The sequence below is a fragment of the Elgaria multicarinata genome, chromosome 5, assembly GCF_023053635.1.
Source record: "Elgaria multicarinata webbii isolate HBS135686 ecotype San Diego chromosome 5, rElgMul1.1.pri, whole genome shotgun sequence".
Classification (NCBI taxonomy): Eukaryota; Metazoa; Chordata; class Lepidosauria; order Squamata; family Anguidae; genus Elgaria; species Elgaria multicarinata.
In genome coordinates, this window is record NC_086175.1 from 101,931,428 (window position 1) to 101,945,927 (window position 14,500).

At 41.2% G+C, this 14,500-nt stretch overlaps 1 protein-coding gene across 2 annotated transcripts; it reads left to right on the forward strand.

The window, feature by feature from the left end:
- Nucleotides 1-3,314: 3,314 nt before the first annotated feature.
- Nucleotides 3,315-13,893, forward strand: LOC134399565 (phospholipase A2-like). 2 transcript variants are annotated; one of them, XM_063127642.1, is made up of 4 exons: nt 3,315-3,493; nt 10,095-10,260; nt 11,761-11,867; nt 13,403-13,893. In XM_063127642.1, the coding sequence occupies exons 1-4, from the start codon at nt 3,454-3,456 to the stop codon at nt 13,576-13,578; spliced, it is 489 nt and encodes a 162-aa protein (XP_062983712.1). In that variant the 5' UTR covers nt 3,315-3,453; the 3' UTR covers nt 13,579-13,893. The 2 variants fall into 2 exon arrangements, with proteins under 2 accessions (XP_062983712.1, XP_062983714.1); XM_063127644.1 differs by having other exon boundaries at nt 10,203-10,260.
- Nucleotides 13,894-14,500: the final 607 nt, after the last annotated feature.

Below are 14,500 nucleotides of genomic sequence, written 5' to 3' on the forward strand. Positions count from 1 at the left end.
TTTCAGCAGGTGTCATTTTTGTATGCATGCAGCACCTGGTGAAATTTCCTCTTCATCACAACAGTTAAAGCTGCAGGAGCTATTCTAAAGTGTCCAGATACAAAAGAGGGCAGGGCTCCTGCAGCTTTAACTGTTGTGATAAGGAAGGAATTTCACCAGAATGATACCTGCTGAAATTCCCTTTTCTATACAACTGTTAAAGATACAGGAGCCCTGTCTTCCTTTCCACATGGTCACCCTATTTGCATGTGAAGGACATCGTTTGTGGTATTATGGGGATGAAGAGGACGTTTTTGTATTCCAAACCTGGAGGTGAATTGATAGGCTATGGGACTTATACTCCCCCTTGGGCGCATTTATGTGGCTTCTCTATACAAGTGCAAGAAGCAAATTCTTCATCTCACCCCTCCCAACAGTGCTGGGACAAGCATTCATTTTCTTTTCCTTTCCTGTAGACCTGGCTTTGATGCAATTCAAACTTCCAACATGCCATATGTCCTAAAGTCACATTCTAAACTTCATGGGAGCAAATCCAGACAGTTCTGAACACACTCTTTTTATTTAGGACCAAACAATGAACTTTATTTATTTTGGATCAAAGCATTAACCTATAAAGCCTTACACTACTTGGCACCTCAATACCTGACATAGCACTTTTCCTGGTATGAACCCACCCATATGTACACTGCAATCAATATCTGAGACTTTCCTCTGAGTGTCTCCTCTGAGGGACGTTGAGAGAATGGCAAGAAGGGATAGGGCCTTTTTGGTGGCAACCCCCCATTTGTGGAATGTGTGCCCCTGTTTATGGGATGCTCTGCCCAGTGAGGTCCCCCTGTGCCAACATTGTCATCTTTTGGCACCAGATTAAGACTTTCCTCTACTCCCAGGCATTAGATGACACATGATGGGCTTCTTAATGTTATTGTTTTATCTGTTCTTTATATTTTATGTTGATTGTTTTTAGCTATTTTAAATTGTTTTAATTTTTGATAGGTTTTAATTTCTGTTATAAAATGCCTTGAGTCTTTTTCTGATAATGTAATAATAATAAATAATAATGAACAATAATAATGATTAGATCTTCCCTTTTAAAAATTACTTTAAAACAGGCATGAGGTGGGTCCTGAATTTGATTGGAGTAGTTGGTATGGGAGGGAGGAGGAAGAGGGGATGTTAAACCCTTCCACCTGTTCCATTTTCCTGATCTCTAAACTGGTACATTCCGCCACACTCCTGTCCTCCAGTGAGATTCAGAGCAGCTTCAAAGGCATGATTTAGGATGAAGAAATGCAGCAGGAGGAAAGAGTTCAATTCTCCCCTCCTCTCCACAATGCCACGGTTCTGGCATTGGCACAGGTAGAATTCAGAGCCCCTGCACTTGATTTAAAATAAAAGGGGGAGGGGTAACAGCTGGGAGATCCAATCAGGGATCTCTCATGTCACATTTGGTTTGGCCCTTAGATATTATTATTTTTTATTATTATTTATTTATTTATTTATTTATATAGCACCATCAATGTACATGGTGCTGTACATAGTAAATAAGAAGGATACACAGTACAGTTATTCAGAATTAATGTATGTTAGCCAAGCCTGTATTGCTTCTTCTGGCATTACACCACATTAACTAACTTTGCAGGCAGTCGGAGAGCTTTGCTTAGCTGCTAATGGGATCTCTTTGTGTGAATGTATTACTAGAGCGCTTCTCTACATACAGGAAAAATCCCGCGCCTTACCATGGCTTTCCTCCTTGCAGTAATCCCACCAACAGGATGCGCTCCTTCACATGCGGCCGCGTGATTTGTTCTCTTCTTGGAAAGACCCCATTGTGTTTTAATGAGATAGCACCATCTAGTGGTGGGGACATCCTGCTTTTTCCAGATATTATCACATTATCTGTGGTTATTTCAAATCCGCAATTTGCACACAGGAGACATACTGGCTGTTAATGACATTGTGTAATGGACCCGCAAACTTCCATGAGTGGCCAATCACAAGCATGGTATAAATTGCTTATTTAGAGAATTTCAGAGATTCAGAGCCAGGATGTGCTGGAGGGTCTCTACATTCAGAAAAGTCTTCAGGAACTATCAAATGTAATATGTATTTCCTCACTCCTAGCTGATGAGCACTTCTAACACTGCATATATGAAATCATATCAAATTACTATGAGTTAGTTAATCCAGAAAACTACCAGCTTCTTGTGCCATTTGCACAATATCTGTCATGAATTACAGTACCCACTCTCAATCACAAGTAAGCATGTAAGTAAGGAAAAAAAATACACCATTGTATCTTACAGCTATCGAATAGCATAAATGTGTAATGAACATGTCATTGGGAATAAGTACAACCAAGTAGATTCTTGCCTCTGAAGGTTCATATCTTACTATTTTAAGGCAACAACTTAGTTTTTGACTGTTTTACATGCGACAAACAAAAGCTCTTTTGGAAACTCTTTTGCATTGTTTGTGCCATCCATAAATGTTGCTAAAGCATGGCAAAAGGCAGAAGTTACCCAATTTTAAAACTGTACGTTGTAGCCATGTGAGCTTTCCATCTGCATTACAGATCCTTGTGAATTTTAAAGAGAAAAAATCCTGATGTGTGAAGAAGTGTTAAGGTACAGTTCATAGGCAGTTGACACAACATAAATAAAGACCCAAATAGGTTACAGCAGCCTTCAACAACCTGGTGACCCCCAGTTTTTTTGGACTTCAACTCCCATCAGCCCCAGCCAATGGTCAGGAATCTTGAGAGTTGTCGTCCAAAACATCATGAGATCACTAGGTTGGGGAAGGTTGGGTTACAGTGAGCTTTACTAGTTTATTTGAGCAAATTCCTTAACGTTAATTAGTTTGCTAAAATCTCAGGCATTTAGTGGAAGGAGCTGATTATTTGAGTTTTGATTTAGAAGTTTTGCAGTTTTTTTTAAAAAAAAAATCCCTGCCAGTGCCAATAAACTCAAAAGCTACCCAATTATAGCAGTCACACTGCAACAGACAGAGCAGTGAAACAACTTGGAGGGGGGTCACTTGGGGACTGTAAGCAAACAGCTTAGGAAAGGAATCCTGGCTTAGTGGCGGCAGCATCTAAACCTGTCGAAGAGATTCTTTCAGTCTAATTCCTTTCTAGCAACCCCTCCCAAAAGGAACAACGTGCAAATAGAGGCATTGAGCCCTTCTGGCAAGGGGTGGCTTCAGAGAACTGGGCCTTCTCTCAGTCTCCAAAGAGTGGGAAGTTAGCAAACTCCAAAAGAAGTGTCTCACCTTTATATCTACACATATATTTAGCTCTGAGAGTAGACTGTGGAGGAGCAGCCTAGTAAGGTTGTTTATACACACCCACTCCTTGGCTCAGTTTGACAGCAGAACTACAGGGAGACTCTAGACAGTCAGGCTGTGAGTGTGCAAGGGAGAGGGGTGTGCTCACACTGAGTTGACCTCCGAATGGAACCCCGGCTGGTGACACTGCTGCTGATTCAGGCAGGTGAGTACAAATTTCGTGTCAAATGATGTAGCCGCAGGCCTCATAAAAACACCTATGCTTTTGTGCTCTCCTCCTGTTTTTCCCACTTAATGCAGAGGATTCGCTCCCAAGGTTTACATCATTCTACCCAAACAAAGCAAACGGCACTTGAACAGGTGAGTAAGTATCTTTTTCATATTGTTATCATAAAACAAATCCTTGGCTTTCAGCTGCTGGTTTTCATAATCTGTGCATTGTTTGAGCATGTAAACTGTGTAGATGAGACGCGTTCCATTTTGCTTATAACTAAGACCTGAAACTTTCTAAGTAACGTAGAGTCCCATCAAGTGGAGCATGTTTATTTCAGTTCAATGAGGTTCACATCAGGACTTTGCAGCGACGATCAGGCTGTTATTAGACTCTTAAAACTGCTTCAGTGGAATTAGGTCAATAAAATGGATTGGCCTTGAGTACTTGGCATGTTGACAGTTATAATTCTCCTATTGGAAGGACTGTGTTTACTATTTCTGTAAACATCCATTAAACAGTTATGTAGGTAGTTTAAATTTGTCTGCAGTCTGGAAATGGAGAAACAGCAGAGAGAGAGAGAGAGAGAGAGTTTTTAGAAGGCCACCGTAACTGCCTTCTAAGGCAGTAGTTCCCCACCACAGTGGTATCACACAGCAGAACTGTGTCATGTGAGACCATTATTGCAAGACATTTTAATCATTTGAAAACTTCTATATTTACTGCACAGACATGTCTGCCACTGCAAACTCCATAACGCCAGGAAAGGTGAGGTCATTGGATCCCACCCAGACATATTTTTTGTAAGTGGCTATTTAGCAACCTGTCGAGTTTCTAGGAGACATGGGGCCTCCTGTGCACTATTAAACTCGTTCAGGATTTCTCATCAATATTGCCTTGGCCGTTCAAGACAGAATGAATAATTTAATGGGATAGTTAATTGGGCAAAATACAAAAGGATGCTCAACTTGGAATTTAACCAGTTTCTGGCAGGAAAGAGTGGAAAACAAGATTAAATTCTGTACTCTTCACCCCACACCCTGAACTCTTTTGAAATTGAGAGCTGTAGTTTGTAATTTGTAAACTAATGGACATATTTAGGTTCTGTACACTGTTAATATTTTACTTTGTCATCTTGCCTATCAGTTTGAATGCTCTTCTTAAAATACATTCTTCACCTGAAAGTTCTTTCTAGGCTTTGATGTATATTCCTTCCTTCTGTAGAGTTGAAGCCCTTTCTCAGTTTCTGAAATGTTTTCTCTCTCTGGTGTGTGTGTGTGTGTGTGTGTGTGTGTGTGTGTGTGTGTGTGAGAGAGAGAGAGAGAGAGAGAGAGAGAGAGAGAGAGAGATTCCCCATCACTACCCTTTTATGCATAGACCTTAGCATTCCCGAGTAGTCAAGCCATATGTGGCAAAATTCCCTGTCTGAGGTCTCACCAGACATCCCCAAATTACCCAGCCAAACCCAATTGGTAACAAAACAAACTTTATTAAGAAATCAATGGTTTAACAAGACACACAGGGAAAGGAAGCAAAACAAGGGATCCATGAAAATCGTAAAATAAACCGACACCTTTGCCACAGGGACATACTAAAAATAAGGACACCAAATGGCCACTGAAATGCATTGGTCCATTCTGAATGGCCATAGGAAATAATTGGAGAATCTTAGGTATTATCTACAAGTCAAAATACCTAAATGGGATAAACATTATTTTTCATAGAAAACAGCACAGAATCAGAGTGGTTTTTGGGGAAAACTTCTATGACCCCCAGCACAGAGGTTTCTAGGGATCATCTCCCAACACAAAAAGAAAACAGAATGCAATACACAGAAGGTGACTGGAGTTTTATAAAACGCTTTATGAACACCAGTTTTTTTTAAAAAAACCAGATATGTGGAGGAGGTTTTGCCAAAAACTGCCAAAGATTATTTCCATGTTTTCATATGCCCCCCTCTAGCACCCTTTGCCACGTACATGCAGAACTATTCAGCCCAGGGAGGAACCCTGATGGGTATTCTTTGTTTTCAGGGCCAGTTCCTGGCAAAGACTTGGCTCTCCACAAACTCTCCCCGGTCCACCAAAATGGGCTTTCAGCCCCTTCTTTTAAGGGGTAAATGGCAAAGCATCTTCTACAACTTCTTTGGCTGCCAGTCTAGGTCCGGGCCCGATTCAAAGTGCTGGTATTAACATTCAAAGCCCTAAACGGCTTGGGGCCAGGTTATTTGAAGGAACGCCTCCTCCCATATGTACCTGCCTGGACCTTAAGATCATCCACAGGGGTCCTTCTCCGTGAGCCCCTGCCGAAGGAAGTGGCTACTAGGAGGAGGGCTTTCTCTGCTGTGGCACCCCGGCTGTGGAATGAGCTCCCCAGAGAGGTTTGCTTGGCGCCTACATTGTTTTCCTTTTGTCGCCAGCTGAAGACCTTTTTATTTTCTCAGTATTTTAACACCTAATTTAACTTAAATTTAAACTCTGCTGTTTTAATCTCATATTTTAACCTATATCAATTTTTGCTGTGTGGTTTTATCCTGGTCGTACTTTTAATATTGTATTTTGTATTTGTGTTTTTAAATTGTTGGTTGTTTTATTATGCTCTTCATGGTTTTCATTTTTGTGAACCGCCCAGAGAGCTTCAGCTATTGGGCGGTATAGAAATGAAATAATAAATAAATAAATAAATAAATAAATAAAGCAATCATGCTGATTTGCAAGTACCTACCCCCATACCTGTACCCGATTACCAAGGCCAGAAAACAGTAAGGAGGGATTCTTTTCAGTCCAAATCACACGCCAGGTATACATAAAGAGGAAGGAGCAGTTTTCAGGCAAGAATTGCAGCTTCTCACTAGTTACATTTGAGCAATTCCACTAACTATCATTGAGTCATATTTTATTTGCACTACAGTGTTTAGGACTGGACCGTCTGTCTTTGTAAATCTGATATGCCTGCCAGTTGTGATACAGACATTACTGCTACCTCTGCTGTTCTTTTCTAACAAGAGAGCTGTTGTGTATGTGACTTTAAGTTATAAAATTAAGCTTGAACACTGTGTCATAGAGAGAGACTGTTCCATTTTCAGGAATGCATATTTGATACCCAAGGAATGTCCTGAAAAACAACAGCAAGTCTGTATTCATACAGTGGTCTTCAGTTTGCAGTTTTGCTTTTCTTTTCTTTGAAACCTATGCCTCTATTAAACCTAAAGTATTGTAATCCAGTGTTCCCCAACCTGGTGCCTTCTGGATGTGTTGGACTACAACTCCTACCATCCCCAGTCAGATGCATTTAGAGGGCACCAAGTTGGGGAAGGCTGTTTGTACACTGTGACTCTCTTCAGGTTTACGGTGGAGAAGGATTTATGTTTCTGAAGCCTGTTTGTTAGTTTTTGGATTCAACAAAATTCTTTAACTATCTGCCTTTGGGATTTAAATATTTAAGGCCTATATCACTTCCTTAGAATGACAATCTTTAGGAGATTGGCATTTAACAAGGTGTGGGTGTGTTTGTGTATGTTTATTACAAGCCCCTAAATTAAAAGGAAAATGCTAATTAACTTTGGATTCCATGAACCGCTATAGAAAATAATGATGGTGAAGATAGTGATCATGATAATGGTGATAATTAATATTAATGTTGCAACATTTACTCAATCCAGAATTCGTTGTATGTTTATGTGTAGTGTCCTGGTAAATTTAAGTGGCAGGAAATAATCCAAATGTGGAATTTAGTTCTCCACTGAAATGAATGAGGGCATTCATTTTTGCAGGCAGAGAAACCATACACAGCCTGTAACTTCCATGTCTGCTAAAAATGACTGGAGTAGATGGATTGCATTCATTTCTTATATCTTTGCCAGATCCTAAACAGATAAAGACTCCTGTTCAAATGAACAGGTGTGCAGGCTTGGCCTATGTGTTTTGTCTGTGGTGAGGACCTGCAGAACTCTAAGGCCTCTACCATCTGGACTCTAAAAGTGTTAAAGCAATTATTGCAATGCTCATTTCTATCACCAAAAGATTTTTACATTCGCTTCCATCTTAACAATGTGCAGCAAAATCAGAATACAGAAGATCCGAGTTTTAGCTGGATCTGAATTAGTAGATGTGATTATTGAACATCTAACAGTACCTCAGTCAATTACTCCATCTTCTTGTATTTGTGTGCTTTTAGACATATTGACTCGGAAGTTTCAGAATTGCTGACAAAAATAAAAAGCTGCAGATCCAGATATTTCAGGCTGATCCATACAGTAATAATAATTGTGAATAGTACTGTATTTCTATGTTTGAGTAGTTCTGTATTATTATTACCGTATTATTATTATTATTTACAAGGCCTTATATGTAGACATGATTTCAAGTTGATCTGGTTCATGCAGAATGACAATTCGCTCTTTTTCCTTCCCTGGTCATTTAACATGATGTGCAAGTCAGGAACTTTGCCTTGTCAGGGAAGAGATAAACCAGAGATGGCACCACTCTAGTTTGTCTCTCCCTCAACAAGTCAGAGTTCTTGGTTTGCATGTCATACCAAACAACCCATGGATGGAGAACCTCTGCATTGTTTAGATCAGTGGTTCCCAAACTTTTTCAGATCACCGCCCCCTTGGTTCCACAAACTCATGCCCAGCGCCCCCCTACCCTACACTATAACAATCATTATTCAGAATAGCGGTTTTCAAAATCCAATTGGTGTGAAGCCTGGGGCGGGTGCTTCCCATTTAGAGGGGATTCTAGGAGTTGAAGGACTTTTTTCTGTCTAAACATGCATAAAATTGTGCCTTTAAATCATGTCACACTAGCATGAATACAGGAATCAAATAGGATTTCCTTCTTCAGTGGAACACACTTACTTAGGAGTAAGCACCATTTTGTTATAAGAAAGGATAATGTATTTTAATTAAAATTTTAAAATAATTATCTGCCACCTGGTACAGAGTTTTCCTATGGAAAATCTGGCTGGGACTGAAGTAGAGGGGTACTAATTTTACTGTACTTATTGTCTTTAAATATGGTTAAATATCCCACAATTACCTTGCTATTCTAGTTCTACAATTTTCTCCTGTCTTTTCTTCACCCTCTCTTCATTTTCAGGCTGAGTCCTATGCACATTTACCTCAGAGTAAGTTCTATTGATCTCAGTGGGGCTTACTTCTGAGTAGACATACTTAGGATTGTGCTGCAGCTCTGTTTTTATGGTGACACAAGATACACACATACCATGTTTACCAAAAGAATGCTTGAAAAAAGGGGGTTGGACACCCTGAAATAAGCAAAGGCAGATAGGAATGGTTTCAGCAAGCATTCTGAAAAAAGGTGCTGCTGAATCTTCTTTAGCCAGGAAGGACCTGGGGAATTGCAATTCTCTCCCCCTCCCCCTTTTCTTTTCTCTCCCAATCCTGTTGTAGTCCAGATTTTTTGGGGGGTGGGAGCACACACACAGACACACAGCATCTCTCTTTTTCCAAGCCCCTCCCTCCAAACCCCCCTCCCTCTCTCCAACCCCCCCTCCCCCCAAGCCTCACAATAGCTGCTGGGCTGATTACGACAGGAGGGCAGCAGCTCAGAGGGGAGATGGCCCCAATCTGCAACTCCTGATGGGGGAAGGGAGCCTGGTGATACCTTGCAGCAGCACAAGCAGTCCTGCTCCCCACCCAGCCTGCCGGCTGACTGCTGTTCTTGGCAGCTGCTCTGCTGTCCTCCACATGCTCCTTCCTCTCCGCCACACGGCTGCTGCTCCCACCTTGTGCAGCAACTATCACGAGAGGTTTTCCAGGGCAGCTTATAGGAGGGAGCAGCTCTGGCAGAAAGAGCAAGCGAGCGAGCAGGCGGCGGTGGCTCCAGCAGGAAAGAAGCCCTGGGCCCTCCTAGGCAGGAGAAGAGTGGGCAGAGCAGCTGAATTCGCTGCTGTTTCCTGCTCTGCTGCCTCCTGTGGGCACTTCCCCCACCCTCTACTTCTGGTGGGGCCGCTGTGGGCTTGAGATAGGAGGAGAGAGCGGCTGCGTGAGTGAGAAAGTCCTTCCTCAGCAGGAGCGGTGTGGGGAGAGCAGCTGAATTTGCCACTCTTTCCTGCTCGGTCCCTGGGTTTTAGGACCTTCTGGAGAGACCACCTCGAGTGCCCCCCTGCTGTCCCTTTGCCTCTTAACGCCCCCCCTATGCAATCCCACCGCCCCCAAGGGGACAATACCGCCCACTTTGGGAACCACTGGTTTAGATGTACCTGCTTGCAATAAGAGTGGTTGGGGAGTGTACACCACCAGCACACTCACTTATTCCCAAGATTTAAAAAACAACACTAGGTTCTTGGGAATGAATGAGTCTGCTGGTGGCATGACATGCAAACTGGGCTGTTGTCTTGTTTCAAACAAACCATAGTTAACATGGTACAGATGACATAACAAGCTGTGGCTAAGAAAAAAATGAGAGTGGATCTCTTCCTTACAGCATTGCTAGAGAAAGAGACAGGAGGAAGGAGCGCACAAGCCACAGGTTTACCGTAACATATAAATTAATTTACAACTGGAAACGTGAAAAACTGATAAAGCACAGATTTTGTTGTGGTAATGATTTTCTTATCCTTGCCTTTGCAGTTTGGAATGGTGTTTTTGGGAAGACCCATTCTTTGCACAAAAGAGGACTCCTTGAATTAGCTGGAGCCATAAAATGTGGCACAAGCCGATTTCCTTTGATGTACCTAGGTTATGGATGCTACTGTGGCCCAGGAGGAAGAGGATGGCCTAGGGATGAAACAGACTGGTAAGAACATCAGTTACCATATATCCCCAAGTATAAGGTGATCATATGAAAAGGAGGACAGGGCTCCTGTATCTTTAACAGTTGTAGAAGCGGGAATTTCAGCAAGTGTCATTTGTATATGTGCAGCAATTGGTGAAATTCCCGCTGGCTCTGTTAAATACTGGCCCTGTTAACATGCTAAACCATGATGGTTAAGTGTTTGAGCTAAACATTATGTCTTAGTGTGTCGTGTGAACCATGACTTAGCATGTCATGTGAACCATTCCTAACCATGGTGGCTACATACCCACAGTTTAACACCCTCACTAAACACTTGCGGCAAAAGGGTTAGCGGCCTAACCATGGCTTAGTGTGTTGTCTAGGGTGACCATATACTTGTAGGGTGACCATATGAAAAGGAGGACAGGGCTCCTGTATCCTTAATAGTTGTATAGAAAAGGGCATTTCAGCAGGTGTCATTTGTACGCATGGAGCACCTGGTTAAATTCCCTCTTCATCACAACAGTTAAAGCTGCAGGAACTTTACTAGAGTGACCAGATACAAAAATGGGCAGGGCTCCTGCAGCTTTAGCTGTTGTGATGAAGAGGTAATTTCACCAGGTGCTGCATGCATGCAAAAATGACACCTGCTGAAATCCCCTTTTCTATACAACTGTTAAAGATACAGGAGCCCTGTCCTCCTTTTCATATGGTCACCCTACAAGTATCGTATTTAACTTTCCATTAAATGCTTCAGTTGGATTTATCCCAGAGGGAGGAGACATGACTTAGTGGCTTTACATGCAGAATTTCCAGATTCAATTCCTTCCATCTTCAAGTAAGGTTGGAAAAATTCCTGACTGAAAATCCGAAGAGTCGCTGCCGCTCAGTGTCGACAATACTGAGCTAGATGGACCAAGGGTTTGACTCAGTATAAGGCAGCATCTTATGTTCTATGTAATGTATTTTAAATTATGGCAGGTTTAATCTATGGGGAAGAGCAATTGCAGGAAAGTATATTGCGATAGCACAAACCAGCAACAAATTCACATAATGGTGAGCAGTGAGAATGGTAGGGAATGTGATAAGAGTAGAACAAAACCTCCCCTGTGTTATGCTGGATGACATTACCACGTTGAGACAGTGCAGAGGGGAAAAGGTATGTCATTGTGTGCTCTCATTTAACTTGGTTTGGAACCACCAGAGTCCATTTGATTTCATTCAATCGCAGTGGTGAGTGTGGATTTGCATGCACTCAATCTTTGCTGCTACATCTAATTAAAAAATCTATTCAAGATGGCTAATGACTTGTCAAAACACAAAAAGCTTCAACGGGTTGTCACTGCATCAATCAAAATGCTTGACATGCTGCTGGGGTGTGTCTTGTGCAGAAGGTCAGTTTGTGCAACTAGAGATAGCATTTACTTCTGAATTGCCGTATGCCTGTTGCTTTATCTTGAATGGTCCCTAAGAAAGGCTCACAAAATAGAACAGGTAGAAATCAATCTCTCTTACTGATAGGTGTTGCCATGATCATGACTGCTGTTACGGCTTTGCACAGGAGCAAGGCTGTAATCCCATAATACGCAGATATAAATGGACCTGTAAGGACAATGCTGTGGTATGTGGTAAGGAAACAACTTTAATTTCATTATATTTATTCCCTTGGAAGCACACACTTTATCTTGGAGGCTTGACCTTCAGAGGGGCATGGTAACATTCTTTAGAGATTCAGGAAAATGCATTGGTAGCAGTATAAGTAGGGATGTCGGTGAAATCTGTTCGGGCTGTGTAGGTCATCAAGTTTTCCCAGGCTTGCCCCCCTGCCTACCCCCTGACTATGATTCAGTTTCTGCTGTGGCCCCTGACTTGATCTGCAATGAGTCGGGCCAATTCATAGATTATCTGGGGATTTTGCAGATTTTTGCAGGGGAAGGTTCTGCAGTTTGTGCAAATGGCTGAACAATTTGCCAAATTCTGACCAAAATTACATAGTTTGTGTAAATTCTGCCACAATTTGCACAAATTTGGCCACAATATGCACAAATTCGGCCATAACTCGTGCAAATGGGTCAAAATTTTGCAGAAATTCAAGAACCTTAAAAGAAAAGTACAAAAAAAAGTTCTCAAAGTTCAGGGAACACCCCACAGGTTGGCTCACAGATCCAAAGCAAGTTGTATATGCTGCAGAACTCTGCCAAGGCAAAACAACCACCACTTGGATTTCTCAGCAATGGACGTCCCTAAGTCTAAGCAGACTATATTTTCTTTAAAACAACATTAGTATTAATAAGTCCTTGGAGTGTAGTGCACTAGAATTTTCTTTACACTGCCTGTCTTGGCCTACTTTGTGAGGAACTAGTAAAACGTGGATTGGAATTGCTCTAGGCTCTGATATGCTACAACAGCTAAAAAAAAATAGTGTGGACTTCTAACTATTACAGGCACTCTTTCAGATATTAGGAGAGGAGAAGGGAAGATTCACAGAAGGATCTAAAGCATATATTTAAGTTAAAGTTGTTAAAGGTAGTGCATTTTAGGATCATTTTCTGTTTTTCTTTTCTTTCATATTTCATAATAATCAGAATGATAGGTGCTCCTGAAAGACAATCAGATGGTGGTGTGAAACAAAGGGGATTGTCCCTTTTTGTAAATGGCACTTCTGATTCTCAGATTCCAGGAAAAAATTATCATATAAAGACCAAAAAGAGACGTTTACTTAAAAATAGAGTCTGCATGACACTGACTTGAAATGCGTGGCACAAAATCTGTATAACACAGGCAACACTGCACACAGACTATGATGGTGTTTCATTCTAATGTATGCATCTTATATATACAAAATAAAAATTATGGAATGCAAGGAAAAATGGAGTCATAGTTGCCTCTTATGCACGTAAAGGGACAAAATGTTTTAAAGAAAGACATATAAATCTGGCTGTCACAAATTAAGAAAATGAATGAATGGTCTGAAAGCACTCACTGATTTTGTGCATTTTGAACCTAAATTTTAAGAATAGCTTCTTTAGTTATACTTTCTGGTCAGTCATGACACCCAAAACAAAAGGCAGTATTAAATAGGCATTGCCGATTTGTTGCTTATCTATTCCACTTTGATGTTCTATTCCACTTTAATTATTCATCCTGGCTTTGTCTTTTTCAGACACAATGTTAGATCGATGTCAACAAATAATCTGCCAGTGTGACAGAGAAGCGGCCAAATGTTGGAGATCTGCATATTTTAACCGACACTACGTCTTGTGGCCAAATTTTCTGTGTGGCCATATATATCCTGTATGTGCATATAGGAGTAATAGACTATGCATGAAGAGATTTTAAAATAATAATAAGAAACTTTTCCAATTTTGCTTAACTTTAGACACTTTAACAATTTGTACAGCATTCAACTAGCCGAATGAAGATAGCTGCTTTCAAATTGCTGGTGTAGCTTCTCAGCACCTGATGTTACAAATCAAACAATGAGCCTTTCCCATTGTTGACTGCACAGAAGTCATGGGCTCAGAAAATGGACACTACCAAAGTGATTTTGAAAATTTGGGGCACCCAATCAGTTCCCATAACTGCAGTGCATTTTTTATATTTGGTCCATTTAAAAAGCCCATATATAAATATGTAGTTTTGGCAAAATGTGTATTTGTGATATGTACAGACCATGGGTTGGAGTCAGGATCTGATTTCTGTGAGAGGAAAGAGTTCCATAAATGGAAAAGCTCCATTTATGAAAGGTCTCTATTATTTATTTATTTATTTAGCACCAACAATGTACCATCTGTAGACAATTTTGGGGGATTCTCCCCACACACACATCACAGCTCACTCTGTTAGTAGGGTCTCCTGACTCCCTGTGTAGCATTTTCAAGGAGCTAGAGGGGCTGCCATGGGAAGAACTGGGAGGGAAGTCCATGGGGAAGTCCACTTCCATCCATGCTGTTTATCATGTGTAATTCTAGATCCAACTCCGTAAGTCAGTCCCTTTTAGAAAGTTGTTATGAAGGCATGCAAAATTGCAATCTTACTGCATGAGACAGAACTGGGTTCAGACAACATGATAACCAATGGTGGTTAAATAGTTGATGGTTGGTTATTTAACCCATCGTGGGTTATCATGTGGGGAGGTTTTTTTAACCAAGAGTTGGTTATTTGGCCAAAATAACCAATAGAAATAACCAACACTGTGCAGAGTTGGCTATTTGAACCACCGTTGGTTATCATGTTGTGTGGAGGGCACTGTTGGCTATGT